Raw genomic sequence first — 18978 nt, 5'->3', positions numbered from 1 at the left:
TCTGTGTACAGTCATACCGGCAAAAATAGCCTATAGAATATTATTAGCATCTGCTTTGGAAAATGAAGTGGCCTCAGTACAAAGACACCAAAGTGATTCGGAACGCAAATAGTCATGGTGGTATCCTTGGTAAAGATGGCTGTTGGCTGAAGACTCCAGCCTTTCCTCCATTTACTGGGAGCCTAACTGCTTACAGGCGTATTGTTAAAAATATATATGTATTGATATTTTCTCCAGATTCTATAACCTCTTCTTTTTTGCATCTGGTTCCTCCCATCCCAATGTACTTCATGCACATTCATGACAGAAATAGTGTTTCATAGATCTTCCTGTGCTGTAGTGGTTTTACAGCCTACACTCTGGGTAACAGTCCCCTCAGCCCTCAGTGCTTTGGCAGTTCTATGGGCGGTTTTAAAGCTTGTCTAATAGGTAGAAGAAAGTGATGCGCCATCTGCTGGAGGTGCATAATGTTGGGGCTTTGGGCCACAGCAGGACAGAAAGCTTTCCAGAAGGGGGCTCAGGCGTGATGGTCAGTGTGCCCCAGTGACAGCAGAGCACCATCACCATCTTGACTGTATGGGTGAAGTTATGACCTGTGGGTGAAGGGAAGTGATTTTTCTCCTTCTCCTCAGAACTTAAGAGACCATTTCTGGAGCACTGTGTTCAGTTTGAGGCATCTCAGCACAAGGAGGGCACTGACAGAGCAAGGACACCAAGGCACTGGGGGATCTGGAGTGGAGAGTGTGCAATTAGAGGCTGTGCGAGATGGGCTCATGCTGCCTCGAAAAGACGTGGCATGACATGGCTCTGACCAGTGTCTATGTGTATCTGACAGGAGGGTGTAAAGAAGATAGAGCTAGACTTCTCACTGGTGCCTAATGACAGGATGAGCGGCAACAGACACAAGGTGAAACAGAGAATTCCATCTGACCACAAGAAGAAAAAGGTTTGGTGTCTGACCACCACACTGGAATGGGTTGCCTGGAAGGGCTCCGTGCTTGGAGTTGATCAGAACCTGACTGATCCCATCCTGGGCAACCTGCTGCGTCTCACCCTGCTGCAAGTGGGGCAGTGGGACTCGATCTGCAGAGTCTCAGCCAACTTCAGCTGTTCTGTGATATGAAACCAGCTGTAGAAGAATAAAGCAACAAACATATAAGTGGTTACCAAGTGTACATACTTTGTTTAGCCAGCTTACTTCCCTGTATTTCCCTGTAACACAGAGAGATGCCCAGGTGCTTTCTTTTCCCTGGTCCCCTCATCTGGTGGAACATGAGGATTCCTTTGCAGAGGGACTGTTGCTATATACAAAATGACAAAACCATAAATACAGGCCTGCCTGCCACCAGAGCCGATAAACAAGAAGAATTAAGAAAACCAACCTGGAGTGCAAATGAAACAACATCATGAGCAAATAAATCAACACTGAGACCAGCAATTATTAATCTAGTATAATGCTTGTAAGAATTTTATGTCAACACTTCCTCTTTGGATCTGTCATCCTAACCCTTTGGGCCCCTCTGGGTCACCACAAGGACTGCTGTGGTTTAACCCTGCAGCTCCCCACCACATCATAGTTTGCTTACTGTTCTCTCAGTGGGATCAGGAGAGAACTGGAAAAAGATAAAACTTGTGGGTTGAGGTAAAGACATTTAAGATTCCCACTTCATCCATCATGAGGACTTGTTAAAAAGCCCTTACTGTTCTCTTGTTGCTTAGTCTGAGTAATAGAGATGCCTCAGTCGTCATGGTGTGCAGTGTTTTCAGACGCTGAGGCTTTCAGATCTAAAGTATGATGGCACAGCTGAGATGTCTACTTCAAAAGAGCATTTCTGATGTATAAAAGAGAGGGATTTATTTCAGTGGACATATATCCAGAAAAACTGTATGATCTGGTACAGTAATCAAACTGTTTTATTGGTATGTAGTTTCTGGGGGAGGAATAGGGTAAAATGCTATTGAGTTACCTGAATGTTACTTCTGTGTAAAATAAAACATGCCCAAAATTCAGATGACGTTAGCACCATGACAAGACACCTTCTGCCTCCTCCTCAAACAGCGCCTTAGGGTCAGGAGCTCATTAACTAAAACATGCTTTCCTGGTTTTTTTCCTTTGCAGTATATTCACTCATCTGGCATAATTCACAGGGTAAGTAGAAACTACATAAAATACGTTTAAGTTCTTACAGCAGGAATGCGATTGTGTGTAAGCATGGACATAAATGTGCCTGAGTTTACATTTATCGTGTTGAAGTTTGATTATATCTTTGATAGAACCGGTGTAGCTACATCCACTGTAAGCTGGCCACCAGAGCTGCACTGGTGCTTCGTGAAATTGGGTTGTAAGTCCCCATAAGAGCAGACGACACCAAAATTGAGATGGCTACGATTTTTTCTGACTTTTTGAAGACAAAAATGAAAGTAAACTCTTAAAAATATTTAAATGTAATATAAGAATCATAGATTTCTTATTTGGAAGAGTTCCTTAAAGGTCATCCAAGGGGAGAACACAAGGAAAAATGACATAGAAATTCAAGTTTGTGTCTTTACTTCTGTAATTTGTTATGTCTTATTTTCTGGTTTAGATTTATGACGTTGTTTTACTTGTTACTGTGTTAAGTAGCTGCAGCAAAACCCATTTAACCTAAATGAAATGCCTTTAAAGTGTGTTTTATTCTGTTTGCTGTAAAATAAATAAGTGACATCCATTTCAAAACTGATTGCAGGATCTAAAGCCTGGAAACCTGGCAGTAAATGAAGACTGTGAATTGAAGGTAGGATATGTTTACTGAAAAAAGTTTTTGTCTGTATCAGAAATGCACCACAGAAAATACTGGGGGTGGCAGCTGTAAGTGTGCTAACTGGTTTCAGTGGTAGGAAGGGGTTTCAGCCCAGGAGCTCAGAAGAGTCTTGGAGGAAGTAAGAGGATCAGATGGACACTGGTAATGAACTTGGAAAAAACAACTGGAGACTGATCCTTTTAAATGTTTTCCAGTTTCAGTTTGCGTGGCTTTAATCACCACCACAGTATTTGTGTATTTATTTAAGAAATAAGGCCCTGAATACTGAGCATCTTCAGTTTCCTACTTGCATGTCCTTAACTGTAGTCAGTGTATGTTTCATGTGAACAGCAGAGGTGGTGATAAATGTCTAAGATCATTATGGAGCCAAGAAACGAAGTGGCTGTACCACAGATCAGAATGCTGCCAAGGATGTCAGAGCTGAACACATGTAGAACACTCAGGGAAACTAGTGCACTGTTATCAGGGGAGAACTGAGGGGTGGTTCCAGGGTGTACAGAAGATTACTGGTTAGGAGGTCAATGCCACAGGCTTTACTTTGGTCCTTCCAGCTGGGTGAGGAGCAGTGTGAGAACTGAAGTTACCTTCTTGTGGGTTGGTGTTTATGTGGCAGTCCATGCAATAGCCTTGGGCCTGTGAAAGCCTGTGTGTGTAACTATAGTAGTCAGGCTTCTCAGGAAGTAATCATGCCATGTTTACAATTGCACAAGGGCTGTAATGGAGAACTGTTCCTATGATACCTTGCAGCTCATTGCTTCAGAGAAGCATGTGAGGAATCAAATACTGCTCACCAGAAACATCGTATTTCTTTGATAGCGATTCCTTCTGCACCGTTAAAATAAAAGCATCAATTGCATGTAGACTACATGCACTTCACAGAAGGAATACATCAGTTCTTTATTTTTGCTTTTAACTGTGTTACTAGGAAAATATCAATATCAATATAGGGAGATGGTTACTAATATAGCATTGTATTGTTCAACTGTTAACTTTCATTGGTACTCTGTAAGACAGGTGCACTTTATGGCATTTCTTGTGCTTTCATGGCTGGCATGTACATCTTCACAAGACAACAGTAGTTTGAATGGGACATTTGTGTCCTGATATGTAAGGACTCTTAGTTCTTATGGCCAAGGCCATCTCCGTGAAAAGATGCAAGCCTTTATGGAAACAGTTCAGTCATGTGAGAATTCCAGCTTTGAATAAATACGGTAAGTCTAAGTCTACAAATGGGAGATACAGAAGATCAAAGGTTGTAAAGCGCTCCCATAATTAAATGCAATAAAAGTTGATGCAGGATTGCAGAAATAGTTTTTTAGCGTGTAACATATGGATTATATGCTGCATTATATACAGCATATAGCTGTTGCAGTGCAGTTTCTTGCTCTTTGGAGACTGAGTGGAACAGACCTGGATGTTCAGGGACGTGTTTTTTCAGGATTTCCCTATTAAAGACAGAAAGCCAGTTGTCTCTTTCTGGCTTGTGATGATAGTGGGGGGAAAAAAAGAATCTAGATAAACCAGTTGGACGTGTTCTCCCTCCACCCCCCTACCCGTACAGTGAGATTTTGAGGTGCAGATGTCCAAGATATTCTTTCACTGTATCATTGCTCTATTTCCTTACCTAATACAACTGATTTTTCTGTTACCTTGGACATTTTTAAGTGTTTACATATGCTGAACCAAATAATTTGATACCAGAACACTGTTTTGTTAAATAAGTAGGAGAAAATGTAGTACTAAGTTTAGGTTTTCTTTCTTGACTCTCTATCCCTAGTTTTATGGTAAGTTCTGATACCGCATGCAGAAGAAGTGTACCAGTGTGAAACCAGTAAATACTGGTTGTCCAAAGGCAACACCGGTGTATGGAGTCGTCCAACTATCAAATGTTGAGAAATGTACATTAAAGATAGGAGGGCAGGAGTTTAACTGTGATCTCACTCACACCGAGCTGACTGAACTGCCCTTCACTGTGTGTGCATTCCAGGTGTAATACATAGGATGTGAATTGCCCTGTGAGCGCACATCTAAGGCCACCATATGCTGGCATAAGGCAGTACTGCCAGCGTTCATCCCATCCTTTTTCCCTCTTATGTGTCTCAGCAGCTTCCTTTGGCCCAGCTCTAGGAGCTGTGCAGCTGTGGGAAAGTCAGAACAGTTCCTTGAATTAATAATTGCTAATAAGTAATCAGCTCTATTTCTCAGAGCATGCTTTGCGGCTGCCTTGTCCAATTCTTTCAGCTGCTACATAGGAATCAGAGAAGTGGCAGTGGAGGTGCCACAGGGGGAGTCTCTGCCCTTCCTGCTGTCTTGAAGCTACAAATTATTTTTGTTACAGTTACTGAAGCAAGGAAGAAAATTAAGTTTGCTAAGTAGAAAGGGAGCTTACTCTTGAGCCATAGGGAATTTGCTCTCTTTCATAATTCCTGCATTATAAAATTGGTTTTCAATTTGCTTTGAAAATATCTTTTGAAATTCTGATTGAAAACTGGAAGATCACGCAGAGTATGAGAGAATAATTTTATGTGAAAATTGCTGTTGCATTGGTACTGTGTCAATGCTGAGCTCTAGTTGTTCGTGAGCCTAATGAACATTTCGATGAAAAGAAATCATAAAGTTAATGAATGACACATGACAATTGTTGCTGTCCTTCATTTTCTGCCTTTAGAAAAATACAAGCCCAGATTCCATCTTAGCCCTTTGCCACGACCTGGTGTCACAGCCTTTTGTATGAAAGAGGCCTACAAAGCTGTGCCAGGTGGTACCACCAGTGGCTTTTGAGACCAGTTTTGAAGGGTAACTTTTGGCTTAATCAATTGCATTTTATTGGGAAGAATAAAAATCCCTCCCACAGTCCATTCCAGATTTGTAGGTAATCAGCAGGTATAGGGAAGTTATGGAAATAATGCTTCTAGTGTTGCAATAAGGATAAGCCCTGGCATTTTATGCTCTTAATCTAGTATTTGCAAAGGGTGATCTGAGCAGACTCCTCTCCTGAAACCCCCTGCTTCTTGTTCATAGTGTGGATTTCCTGATAAACTCTGAACTGACTGTTGGCCACATCTGTTGGCACCATCTTTTGATTGTTCATGCAGGTGGGCCCTTACATTAGCAAATTTCATAGAGATGGACAAAAGGCTGTAATGTTTATTTTTAGTCTTGTTGCTCTGCACATTGCAATAGCAATAGGGTTTTAGAATCATAGAATCACCAAGGTTGGAAAAGACCTCTAAGATCATCCAGTCCACCTGCCCACCTACCATCAATATTTCCCATTAAACCACGTCCATTTGGACAACATCTAAATGTTTCCTGAACACCTCCAGGGATATTGACTCCACCACATCCTTGAGCAGCCCATTACAGTGCCTGACCACTCTCAGAGAAGAAGTATTTCCTAACATCCAGACTACCCTGGAGCAACTTGAGACCATTCCCTCTCATCCTATCACTAGTTATGTGGGAGAAGAGGCCAACCCCCACCTCACCACAGCCTCTCTTCAGGCAGCTGTAGAAAGTGATGGGGTCACTCCTGAGCCTCCTCTTCTTACAGGATAGCCTTAGAAATAAGCAGAATTGTACATAATCCTCTAAAAAATTGTACTAACCTTGCATTTCTTACCAAGGCTTGTTCTGTGGTTGAAGCAGTAGGTTGGAAATCTGTGGGACTGAATAACAGTGAGTCCCCTCTGCTTGTTCCAGAATTTCATGTTACCTAGAGGAAGTTTTCCCTTCTTCGAGTTATTCATTAAAAAAAAAAAACAAACCATAATGATATCTCCTTACATCAGCCAGGACTGAATGTGACCAGTATCTCTTTAACCATTAATTGAATAATTTATTGTTTTCTCTACTGGCTTTACAGCTTTAAGTGTTGATATAGAGGTATCTAACATGAAAAAAATTGTAAACCTCCTTGATACTTCTGTCTTGATTCTTAAAATGAGAGCAAGACACTTCAATGAGAAAAAGATGCAAAAATCACCTCTGTAGGATGCTCTCAGCCTTTTATTTCCTGTGTTTGTTAGATCTGTATGAAATAGGTAACTGTCTGGGTGTGCTTTGTCCTTCCACTACAGATCCTGGATTTTGGATTGGCCAGGCATACGGACAGCGAGATGACAGGTTACGTGGTTACAAGGTGGTACAGAGCCCCAGAGGTCATCCTTAATTGGATGCATTACACGCAAACAGGTCAGCATCTCTTTGGAAAAGTCTTAATACAGCTGAAGCATTCACCGAATCAGGCAAGTCTGTGTTTCTGAAGTGAGTGAGACATTGAAGGTGGAAATGATAATATAATGATGAAAAACTTCCCTGTAGATTGCAGGTAATCATGTGGGGGGGTGTTTTTTTGTTAAGTTTATGGGTGGGTTGTTTTGTGTGTATTTTCTAATATTCACAGGAGGTTCCAAAGCAATTGGAACAAACCTGCTCTACTGTATTTGTGTTCTCCCTGACTAATCTTTCTGCAAAGATGTGCTTGTTTGTAACAGACAGAGTAAGTGGCAGAATGTGGGAATGTAGGTAATGCTAGAATAACCATAGAAGTTTTTGAAAGTTTAGCTGAATTACTTCTGACATTCATCTGTTTGTTACTGAGAAACTGATTCTGCCCAGTACCAGATTGTCTTCTGTTTGCCAATCAGAAATGCTAGTAGTATTCTCTATACTGTTTATCATAGTCTGCAAGGCACCCATGTATATTATAGCAGGCTACCAAGGTAAATTTTAGATGTCTTTAAAATATATGTTAAACTAAACTTTATCTACATTTAGATGAACAAATATTCAATATTTTAATGCTACTTTATCATCTTTTCAGTTGACATCTGGTCTGTGGGCTGTATAATGGCTGAAATGATAACGGGGAGGCCTCTGTTCAGGGGAAAGGACCGTATCCTTCCTCAGTGCATTAATGAAACCACGGTCAGAAAATGATGAGAGGTGCTTATGTGATGCAGTGAGTGTGCTGAAAATCTGATGAGCGTAAATTGAAACATATAGCTTAGGTAAGGCTATCATCTTTGTATTTAATTAGTTATTTGATACTTGTACCACATCTGTACATCAGCGAATTAAAACTCATATTACTGAACTTTCTCAATAGAGAGTGGGATTGGGATATCCATTGAATGATGCCTCAAATCATCAGCTAAAAGTTTCACTGACAGTACAAAAGGTAAATATTAATATATATACATATGCATTTGTTGTAGCAATAGGTTCCACAACTTCAGCACAGAAAGTTCTGGTGTAGTGTATGAACTTATGAGCATGTGCTAGTCCATTTCAAGCTTTTTGAGGCTTTTGTCCAAAATACCATGTAACTAATACATAGTAGAATATTTTAGATGTGCAGAAAATATTTAGTCATGTCATTTCATTGCTGACAATTTAAGAAAATAGTTAAGATTTGGCCATACTTCAACCTTAGGTGATACTTTGTTGGCCCAAACGCTTGTGACAGACAGCGGAGTGTAGTGCTAAAGAATACAGCAAGAATTCATCACTTGTCCTGTTTACGAGTTCTGTATGTCTGACAGCTCATCTTTTACATGCCTCCTGTTCAGCTGTTGCATTGTTGGTTTTGCTTTATTCTCCAGCAGCAAAGAAACACATAATTTTTATCCTATGGTGAGAGTCTTTGTTCCTTATTTCTGGCATTCAGATCTGGACCAGCTCACAGAAATCATGAAAGTAACGGGTACACCAAGTCAAGATTTTGTGCAAAAACTGAAGAGTCAGGAGGTGAGTGTTCCGCTTTGTCAGACTGTGTTGTGTGCCCTGAATTTACTTGTGCCATTCTCAGTTCTTAGACTGCCTGAGATTATGTGTGTTGGCTGCTGAAATGACCCCTGATAGCACATCTCTGCCTACCTAGGAGGTTTCACAGCCAGAATAATTACTGGACATTAAGAGGAAACAAAATGATTAGGACACTGAAAAAAAACAATATATTTAAGTACTTTAAATCAGCTGAGCTGATACATTACTTCCTTTGCTGGAAGTGTACTGACAATATGAACCTCTTCAGAGAGCCCATCCATTCTGTGGGTGTCTCTGACTTCCTCTTTCCTATTTTCTTGTGATGTTTTTGAGAATCCTGAAGTCCCTGCTATAAAGAACCTAAAATAAACCATTAGATGAACTGTGCAGATTGAATACTACAGAATAACTGTGAAACATACACTTTTAGAGGCTTCTGTAAATTTCAGTATGGCATTCTTTCAAACGATGAATACATACTTATTCTAATCAGCATATTAGATGTTGATTAGGTATCAGAGCTTTATGTTTAATTTCTTAATCAGAATTGTGAGGTTTGGTTTAAAAGAAACTGTTCCTTTCAACAAGAAGGTGAACATAACCAGACCTTAGAACAAAAAAAATATCCTTTTGTGCAAGGTACTGGCAAAGCACCAGTAAGGTACCTAGTAAAGGAGGAAAAGTTCTGATTTAATACTCATGTTTCTTTCAAGGCAAAAAACTACATCAAAAGCCTTCCAAAAGTCCAGAAAAAGGATTTTGCATCCGTCTTGAAGCATGCGAGTCCTTTGGGTAAGGCAGTTTGTGTCAATGTGTACAGTCCGTTGTTGTTTTGTTTGCACTGGAGGCAGCAGCAGTGTCAGCCATGTGATAGGTTATGTGATGATTCCCATGCTGCTCTGCCTCTTGCTTTCCATAACTCAGAACTTTGATTCTAGTGGCCGAACTGTGCCAAGTTTAGACACTGCCAGGAATCAGATGATTCAAAAGAGTCAAAAAGAAGTATTTTATGCTTTAGGCTCTGATCCAGACCGTGCTTAATGGTTTTACTGAAGCAGCTTTCTCAAGAGCCCTGGGGATTTAAATATATTTAATAAAGGTTTCTGTGCATTGTATTTTAAATATAATTCTGAAAGGTCCTTTTGATGTACAACAGAAATGCAAACAAATAGAAAGCTGACATTTTAGACATGGAATGAATGCGTCCTGAGAAACATCTGTGCATTCCTGCAAAGATCTGGCTTGTATTTGATGGATATAAACAGCTAGAAGAACATACCAAGTGTGCATAACTGTGACATGACCTGAGGCAATAAGAGCTCTGAGATGGCTCTGCCCAGCTTCATCCGTTCCCCAATGACCTGACTCATAAAGCCAGGCTTTCTTAGAATATGAATTAGGACAATTGAGTCTTCTGTATTTAAGCAGTTAAAATGGCATATGAAGATACAGTAGGATTATTAACCATGACCGCATGGCTCACTCACTAGCTGTCCCAGCTGCAGCAAACTCTACACATCTCTACTTTATTTCTTCCTGTCACTTCTTTGGCCATCTGGCTGTTCCTTATATGAAAAACAACTGCTCTTGGTCTGGGAGAAAAGGTTGGAAGGACTTGTTAGGTGCGTGGTTGGACTTAAAGATTTCAGTGTTCTTTTCCAATCGAAATGATTCTATGATGCTATGAATCCATAATGTGCCAAGCAGGTGTTGTAGCATCTTTTCCCATGCTGCTGTCCCTTCTTCCTTTCTGGTGCTCCACCCAACTCAGAAACTTTCTTACAGGATACTTTTATGAACATAATAGAATCATGTCAGTTTATACTAGTGCCTTTTGATAGTCTCACAGAGGGCCCGATCCAAAATCCACCCGTGAGGAACACTGAAGATGTTCATGGATTTCATGGATTGTCTTGGTGAGGTCAAAACACGTTGCAGATAAAGTTAGTGCTGACATTTAGAGCATGGATGTCTTGGTGAACTTGAAAATGTGCTGCCAATGCTGAGGGCATGGATCTAGTCACATAACAAACAATTCTCGATAGCTCTACACCCATCTGCTCATAGTGCCCCTGCCAAGTAATGATGCGCCTTATAACCACAACAAAGTGCTGGCAGTGAGGGCAGACATCTGGGGAGTTCCTACATGCAGTGGACCTGGAGTCAGAAGTTCAGAAGTCATAGCTGAGGTGATGTGTCTGTATTGCATGTGGAATTTAAGGAGCATCTCTGCATTGCTTGGTACACATCCCAGCTTGTTCACAGCACTCTGTTTTGTTGTGCAGTTGGACCTCACTGGCTGTAGAATGAGCACTCAATGATTCTGCTTTGTAAATCTGTAGGTATCTTTGAAGCATCTTCAATGCAGCATTACTATGTATAAGCTGAAATCGGCGCTTGATTTCAATGCAGTGTTCATTTTCTGTCCCATAGCTGTGAATCTTTTGGAGAACATGCTGGTGCTGGATGCGGAGGAGCGAGTCACGGCAGCTGAGGCTTTGATGCATCCTTACTTTGAAGCAATTCATGATCCTGAGGAAGAAATTGAGGCTGAGAAATATGATGACACATTTGATAACATGGATCTACCCCTGGATGAGTGGAAGCGTGAGTTTAGTTTTGTGATGTTTTAAAGAATGAGCAGCTAGAAAGGCCATCCCGACATGAAAATATTCTCCTTTGCTGATGAGTGTCACAGCTTTTAATGGAAAAGAATAAGTGGACAGCAGTGAAATAGAGAAACACTGTTGGTCGGTGTTCCTTTTAGCAAATCTCCCTGAAAATATCTTCAAGGGTTTTCTTCTCTTCCTTCTAACAGTGGTTCCTTATCTTCTTCATACATCTTTCCTCTTATCTCCTGCAATGTAAGAAAGAAACGTGTTTGTTACAGTGGATAGGACAGGGCAACAGATTCCTTAGCTGTTGTCTCTGTAGGCCTTAAAGCTATTGCTGGCCTTAATTTCCAGTTAGATATGTTTTCTCTTTTTGAGAAGGCCTGTCTCTCTCAGGAGAAATTAAAATCTGAATCTGGCTTTTGTCTCCCCTCAGAGTTTTGTATTTTGACTCTTAAATGAGGTGAGGTCTTGATCTGTAATTCTGCTGTACTTAAGAGCACTTTCTGAGTATATTTTCCACTGTATTATAATGTCAATGCTTACACCCTTTGAAAACACAACATTTTTGTATTGGGCTACTTCTTCAAATCTGAAGTGGTGAAACATTGGTAAAACAATCTCTGATTATTTTTTGTACTCCTCTTTTTTCACCTGAAGAGGTCTCTGTCTTCCTCACCTTGACCGAAGCCTGTCCATGCTGGGGTCTGCACCTGGCTTATGTCTGCAGCTCCTTTTTTGGCCAGACCAGCAACACGGTTTATTCTGTTGTTTTGTGTTGTTTTTGTTTCTTTATTCCAGGTATTACATATAAGGAGATACTGAACTTCAAGCCACCACAAACATCAGAGTCGAAGGAGACAGCAGTGTAATTGTATGGCTCTGTCCTTTCAGAACTCAGAAGAAAGCAGGAAAGCTGTAAATGTTTGTGATATTTCAGGTGTATGAATTTTTTTATAAATAAACTGGATGTAATCTATTTCATCTGCACCATAAGAAGGAGCAGTGTCTTTTACCGTGCACATGGAGATGTGGTGCCCCTGGAAGCAGCACCTCAGAACTGCCCAGAAGCTTATTTCTGCTCACAGCTTCTCCCCTCTGCACAAATGGATTCAGGCTCTGGCAACCCTTGAAAGAGCAGGTGGGACCCATTCTTCGAATCAGAAATCAGATGAGAGTACAAGTTACCACTGCAAACAAGCTGAGACACAGCATACATCAGTGATGTACAGTGTCTGCTCTCTGCTCACCGGTGCTGTTGAACCATCTTGAATTTTAAGAGGTACTGAAAGGACTTCCTCTGGAATGTTTCACCTTGATGAGATGTCTAGAGAGGCTGATAAGCTTCTGTAACCACAGCTAGTCAGGAGCAGACAATACAGCCTGAATGGATGCATTTCTTTTTGCCTTCATGAGGGCAGAAGAGCCTGAGCTCCACCCAGGTCTGAAAAATGTATGCAAGAGGCAAGAAGCAGGCAAGAGAGTCCTAGAGATTGTTAAAGTTACCAATGCACTGTAATGAGATTTCCCAAGTGCACTAGGTGAGCAACCACTAGGTAAACAATCACTTCCTAGAGTCACAATGTTTTTATCTCAATACAGTGCAGTCTCTTTGTAACAGAGTATAGGTGTACAGGGAGAATCATTTTAAGACTGTCTGAAACTGTATAAGCTTTCTAGCATCTTATTTCTGAAATAACCATTGAAAATATACATGTTCTCAGAGGACATACTGATTAGATAACCAGCAGCACTGATTTAGAAATAGGCTCTTGGATGGAGGTGTCACCAGGTGCAGAATCACGACCATTGTTTTTTGGAGCCTTCTGGAGTCATCTTACTTTGGGGGGAACCTTCCAACCTTCCACTGGGAGGTGCCTTACCAGAAGGAGTCAGATTCCTGATGAGCTACAGTGGCATGTGAGATGCTTTGTGTGCTCCTCTTATTGTCTGGGTTCATTCATTGTGTTCTCCTTGGTGCTTAGTTCATAATCATAGAATCATAGAGTGAATTGTAGAGTGGCCTGAGGTTGAAAAGGACCTCAAAGATCATCTAGTTTCAACCCCCTTACTGTGGACAGGGTTACCGGCCACTACCCCAGACTGTTCATAACCAAATCCAGCCTGGATGATTATTAACCCCTTAGACAGGCGAAGGGTTCCTTCTGGGATCGCTTCTTTTTGTTAGAGGTAGTTTTGAAAGTTGACTGTTTGGGTGTGGATTATTCCCAAAGTGATCTGCTGTCATTTGTTGCCACTGAGTGCAGTGGTTGTGAAGGAAGACATTTGGTACTAGCAGGTAATAGCTGTAAAAGAACTAAGAAATTACATGTGGTCGGTGCGTTGGCTTTTGCTTTCATATCCAATTTAAAGCAGATCTTTAATCAAGGCACAGTTGTTCTATTTCTTTCAGTGAATGTTTAACTTAGACTTCAGGAAATAGTACCATTTGTTTAAAAATTATTCATGATGAGCATTGATTAGTGGAGACAGGCACCTAGAGAGCAAATGGTAACAGAAACATGCAATTGTTGATGTGTTTGACAAGACATTAACAGGCTTGGTTTCAGGAATACATGAAAATTAGCAGCACATTTAATTTGAAGTAAAACATTCTTCCACTGTAGATGTCACTTTCCCCATTTCGTACTATTGACTTTCTGCTTGGACTACGCTTTTATGTGAAACAGGAACTTTATTTTGCACTTACTGAGTGTTTTTTAGGGTCGTGCCCTGTCATCCTCTTACAGATCATGGGAGAAAAATGCCTATTGGAGATGGTGGGTTTTGATAGCTTAGCTCATTGCAAATGTTGAGTGGCTGAGGTGAACTTGCCTCTTACAGTACTAGAGAAACCACAAGCTCCTGTAGACATAAGGTGCCAGTGTTTGGTTTTTCTGCATTTGGGGATTCCAGAACTCTTACAGTAACTGAAGAACAGCCCTTGATGTGTGTGCCAGGAGAGACAGAAGAACTGCTGTGCCGTCTGTCAGTAAACACTGTGTGAGGTAAATAACAAACATGAAAAGTTTGTTGCATCTTGGCACGATGTTTCTGTGAAGAGAATGGGATCTGAAGAAGCTGCTCAAAAAAGCAATAGGGATTTTTAGCATAAATCGCTCATTAAAAGAAATGTGAGGTGAAAGCAGAAATATTTTGCATGAGAGGCAGCTGCTGTTTCAAAGGCAGCGACATTTCCCAGGCTTTTATTTGCTATTTCTACTGGTGCTTAGCAACTCAGGAATAAGAACCCAATTTCTGTTTGCCTTAAGGACAAATGTAAATCTGTTCTGCATGTACTTGAAATGTATTGTGAAAAATAAAGGTTGGGATTTTGGGTTTTTTTACACAGTAATGGTGTCTTTTTTCCCCATATGTATTCCCAAATGTATAATCAGTACTGAAAGTAGTGTTTTCAGTACAAGGGAACCATATGAAACCTAAATCTGTAGGTACATTTCATGTAATGTGAGCTGCTGCTGTAGTTTAGTTTGGAAGTCCGTCAGCCCACAAAACCTTTCTCCCATTTTCCAGGCTGTGAGTCAGCCACAGAGCTGACTTGATTGTACTGCTGCCACCTAATTATTTCCTAGAGCATCTGTTTTTAGCAGACATCCCTGCTTTGTTCTGAAGGATGATTTGCGTGCTTAACTACCATTCGTTCCTCAGCTTGATTTTAAAGTCAGACTGATGGTCATCAAGCATACACAACTTCAGGTTGGATACGAGACCTTTGCCTTGAAAACCTTAAGAGCCTCCTGGCTGCTTTAGGTAAAGATCACCCCATTACATGTCCATGGCATTGAAGACATTGTTCATGTTGAATTTTGATCAGAAGATCTGTGGGTGGACATGGCTCACCATTTCATTTCTTCATTTCACTTCATCTGAAGTACTGTGTCCATTTCTGGGCCCCTCCATTAAAGAAAGACAGGAACTTGTAGAGAGAGTCCAGTGGAGGGACGCAAAGATAAATAGAGATCTGGGGTATCCCGTATAAGGAAAGCCTGAGACATCTGGGACTGCTCAGCCTGGAGAATACTGAGAAGGGATCTTATTAATGCTTATAATAAGGAGTGGGTGTCAAGGCTCTTTTCAGTGTTTCTCAGCAAGAGAACAAGAGGCAGTGGGCACAAACTGGAACATAAAAACTTCTGTATGAACATGAGAAAGAACGTCTTACTTTGAGATTTACAGAGCATGGGAACAAGCTGCCCAGGGAGGCTATGGGATCTGCTGCTCTGGAGATGTTCAAAAACCACCTGGATACTTTCCTGTCAAGCTACTGCAGAGAACCTGCTTTAGTGGGGGGGTTGGACTAGCATGATTCTATTTAGCTAAGATCACACAGTGTAAGTCATGTTAGATGCTGTTGTTCATTGCTGTTTGGCATAAAATCCTCCCATGGGGCTTTACATGCTCTGTGCAGATAGCAGGGAAAGATCAGGGGTTTATCAGAGCTGTCTTCTGATTTTCCATCTCTTAAATGCGCTGTGGGGCAACTGGTTGTGTAAACCAAGAAATAGCAGAAGCAGTTTCATGGACTACCCAGCACCTAAAGTCTCCTCCTCAGTATTTTTACAAATACACAAGGTAGTTCTGGGGAAAGTTCAAGAAAGGAGGACTTCCATCACACAGGCATCCTTTGAAGCTTCACAACCTACAAGTTAATGAGCAGCAGCTCCCATGCACAGCTCTTGTGACTGCTTATTTGCAGTTAACTGGGAGAGTAACATAATGATCTCAAAACTGCCACGTGCAGCTCCCAGGCACAGGAATGATGCATGCTTTATAGCTACCAGGAACAGCAGCCCTCTGCAAGGAGGTAAATGGGGACAAGGAAAGTAATTTAAAGACTCAATTTTATCTCCTGCTTATTCTGCAAGCTGAGTTCCCTTATGCTGTGTTTTGCTGTGTTTCCATACTTGTTTTCTAGTTCACGCTCTCTTTTTCATCAGTACTCGACAGGGAGGAATCCACAGGCACTTTGTCTACTTGGGGCCTGGCTCAAGGCAGTGTTGTTGTGGCATTTTAAAGGCCCCATTTGTACATAACAGAGCTCTTGCCTCCCAGCGGCACAGCTTGGCATCTGTCCAGCCACTTTGGTGTTGCTAGAAAGCTCCTGGCATCTGGGGGTTTGAGTCCAAGGTTGAATTGTATTTATTTTAATGGACACAGCAGTGTGCTACTGTAAGGGGAGTAAATAGGGTGAAAAGTCTAATCAGAGAAACAAGAATTGAGGTTTTCAGACAAACAGCTCCTCACAAGATCTTGGGTACATCATAGGCTAAAGTTCAGCCCTAAGGAATTAAAATTGCTGCTTGGAAGGAATCCTGTGCTGTGGCTGCAGTATTTCCAGAGAGAGAATGAACTCGTAAGGAATCCTGCAGAGACCCTATTGAAGTATCGAAGTAAGTAGCAAAGTATCAGAGTGTACAACTTCCGTAAGGAGGAAGTACACAAAATGCTTGCTAGTCCCAAAGCAGGGCACTTCTTCAAGAATAGGTTTGCATATTGATGAGAGACAGCACTGCAGGGACCTCACTGGAAAGCATCGCACAGGAATGAATGTATCTGGAGCAAAAAACTGCTAGAACAAGATGATGAAATCAGGCAAATATTTGATGGCATTAAAATGCTTACAGTAAATGTAATGCATCTCCAGTGAGTGTGTTGGCTGGAGTTTTTAATTCTGGAATTCCAGACCAAAAAAATTTATCAATCATCCTGGGGCTTCATCATGATCCCCAAAGTTTCAATCATTCCATATCATTACTACCATTAATACTGTTGAGCTCAGTGATCCTGATGTCCTTGTCAACATGCTTTACCATACAGGCCTTTTGGCATTTTTCCTTGTATGGTACCACTTTCAATGAGGGCAACAGCTAAGTTTTCTCTAGGAACATATTAGGATGTTTACTGACAAAAATGGTTGCTCCTGCCCCTGCTCTCACAGCAGGTGATGGGATATGAGGCAGCATGCAGGATGTAGAAAACAGTTGGGGCACTCAATATTGTAAACAAGTGAATATTTGGAGTTGCATTTTGGAGTCAGATGAGTGGGATTCTCTCTACAAACAAAGCTCACTATAATTATAACTGCTACAGCTACTCAGTATTGCCACTTCAAGGCTCTAAACCAAAATATTAACTCCTTTTCCTTGGTTTTTCAACCACCTTGATTTCATGGCCTTGTGTGCGTTATGACTGGATTAGTGGTTCTGATCACCAGGATTTGATATGATTAATATTATGAACTTGCCACGTGTCTTCCAGCTTTTGAATTGTTTTGCATAGTCAGTGTTTGGCAGCATTCGCTTTGAGCACTTTGAGTTATAAATTATTCATGTAAATGGAACATTCACTTTGAGCTGTAACCTCCAGTAGTAGCAGTGGGATAAGCAAATCCTCCTGTGAGGAAATGTCCTGAGCAACGTGCAGCACTGCTGTGGCCCAGAGCGTGCCCAAGTCATACCAGAAGGTGCCTGACAGTGCCTCCTTGTGTTGCTTTAAGTCTTCTCTGTTACGGTCATGGGACATGCTCTGCTGGCCCAGGCACACTTTGTGATGAGTAGGTTCAGTAGGAGTTGAATGGGTGGCCTGTTTAGATTGGCTACCTTTAACATTCTTGCTAATACTAAGATATACTGTTAGAACTGCACTGTAGTCAACAGGATGTATTGTAGGACTCAGCATAAGCAAACTGGGCAGACTCTTGTCTTTAAAGATCTAATTATTGATTATGGATCTGTCATTGTTTTCCCTGAGTGCAGGATCAGCCTATTGATAAAGGAGGACAGAGCTAGGCTTTTCTCAGTGGTGCCCAGTGCCAGTACAAGAGGCAGAGGGCACAAAATAGAGCACAGGAGTTGCAGTCTGAACATCAGGCAGCACTTCTGTGCTGTGCAGGTGATGGAGCACTGGCACAGGCTGCCCAAAGGCTGTGGAGTCTCAGTAGTACAGCATATAATGTAGTAGAGATGCAGGTGTGATAACAGAAGGCTTATAAGGAACAGTGGTATCTTTAACCAGACAAACATACATAGCTGAGGAGAAAAACAAAAGGAGCTGTTGGACAAACATTCTCCCTTTAAGGTCTGAAAATAGAACCTCAATCATAAATCTTTGTCTCTGGGTGATCTTCACTCTAATTTCAAAATACCTTTCCCTCTGAACTGTTTACTCCTCTGTGGTTTCCCTAATGAAAAGAGTCTCCTGTGGATACAGTGGCCACTGCAACCAGCATGAAGCCCTTAACACCATTTTCTGGATGAAAATGGCAGCTAAAACAAGAAAAACATGAAGAAATAAATAAATACATAAATCAGCCTCTCCTAATTAGCCTTCAGTTTAATTATTTCTCTGGTTCGGGTACCCGTTATTCAGCTTCATAAACTAATCCTAAGTAAACTTCTGGTTTCAAGATCATTTCAGGCAGTGATTAATTTTGAGCAGTTAATAAATGGTTGCTCTATAATCTTTCCTCATTTATTTGCTCAGTTCTTGTGTAGATATTTAGGATGGATTAACCTGGGTTTCATTTCGCAGTAGCAGTCCTGGAAGAAAAAGAAGGCCCTGGGATGGGTGAATGGCTGTGAAAGCCAAACAACATAACATTGCACAGGCAGGCGAAGTGGTCTGCAGCCTGATTAGCAAATGGGCACTGGAGTCACCGACCTCCTAATCCTGGCCTGCCGGCTGAAGGCCTGCAATCAGGTATTCAAACCCAAATAGGGTTTAATCATTAGGGTGGAGACTTCTTTATCAGTGAACTTCTCTTTGAGATAGGGCAA

General features: G+C 41.3%; 1 protein-coding gene across 12 annotated transcripts in view; it reads left to right on the top strand.

The window, feature by feature from the left end:
* Positions 1-14533, top strand: part of MAPK12 (mitogen-activated protein kinase 12) — a 28322-nt gene extending 13789 nt beyond the window's left edge. For 2 of the 12 annotated variants that reach the window (XM_085520222.1, XM_085520578.1), the window contains 8 exons: positions 2120-2149; positions 2727-2774; positions 6881-6995; positions 7627-7698; positions 8473-8552; positions 9284-9362; positions 11004-11177; positions 11984-14533. In XM_085520222.1, the coding sequence (XP_085376348.1) occupies positions 2120-2149; positions 2727-2774; positions 6881-6995; positions 7627-7698; positions 8473-8552; positions 9284-9362; positions 11004-11177; positions 11984-12054 (669 nt within the window). In that variant the 3' untranslated portion in view covers positions 12055-14533. Of the gene's footprint in view, positions 1-835; positions 1151-2119; positions 2150-2726; positions 2775-6880; positions 6996-7626; positions 7984-8407; positions 8554-9283; positions 9363-10855; positions 10909-10982; positions 11178-11983 lie in introns of those variants that run through there. The other 10 variants (XR_014935945.1, XR_014935984.1, XR_014936008.1 and 7 more) reach the window with 10 other exon arrangements.
* Positions 14534-18978: the final 4445 nt, after the last annotated feature.

The sequence above is a fragment of the Coturnix japonica genome, chromosome 1, assembly GCF_054131305.1.
Source record: "Coturnix japonica strain WE chromosome 1, WE-NBRP24, whole genome shotgun sequence".
NCBI classification, from domain to species: Eukaryota; Metazoa; Chordata; class Aves; order Galliformes; family Phasianidae; genus Coturnix; species Coturnix japonica.
The sequence above is the reverse complement of the archived record's forward strand: the minus strand, read 5'-3'. Positions and strand labels throughout refer to the sequence as shown.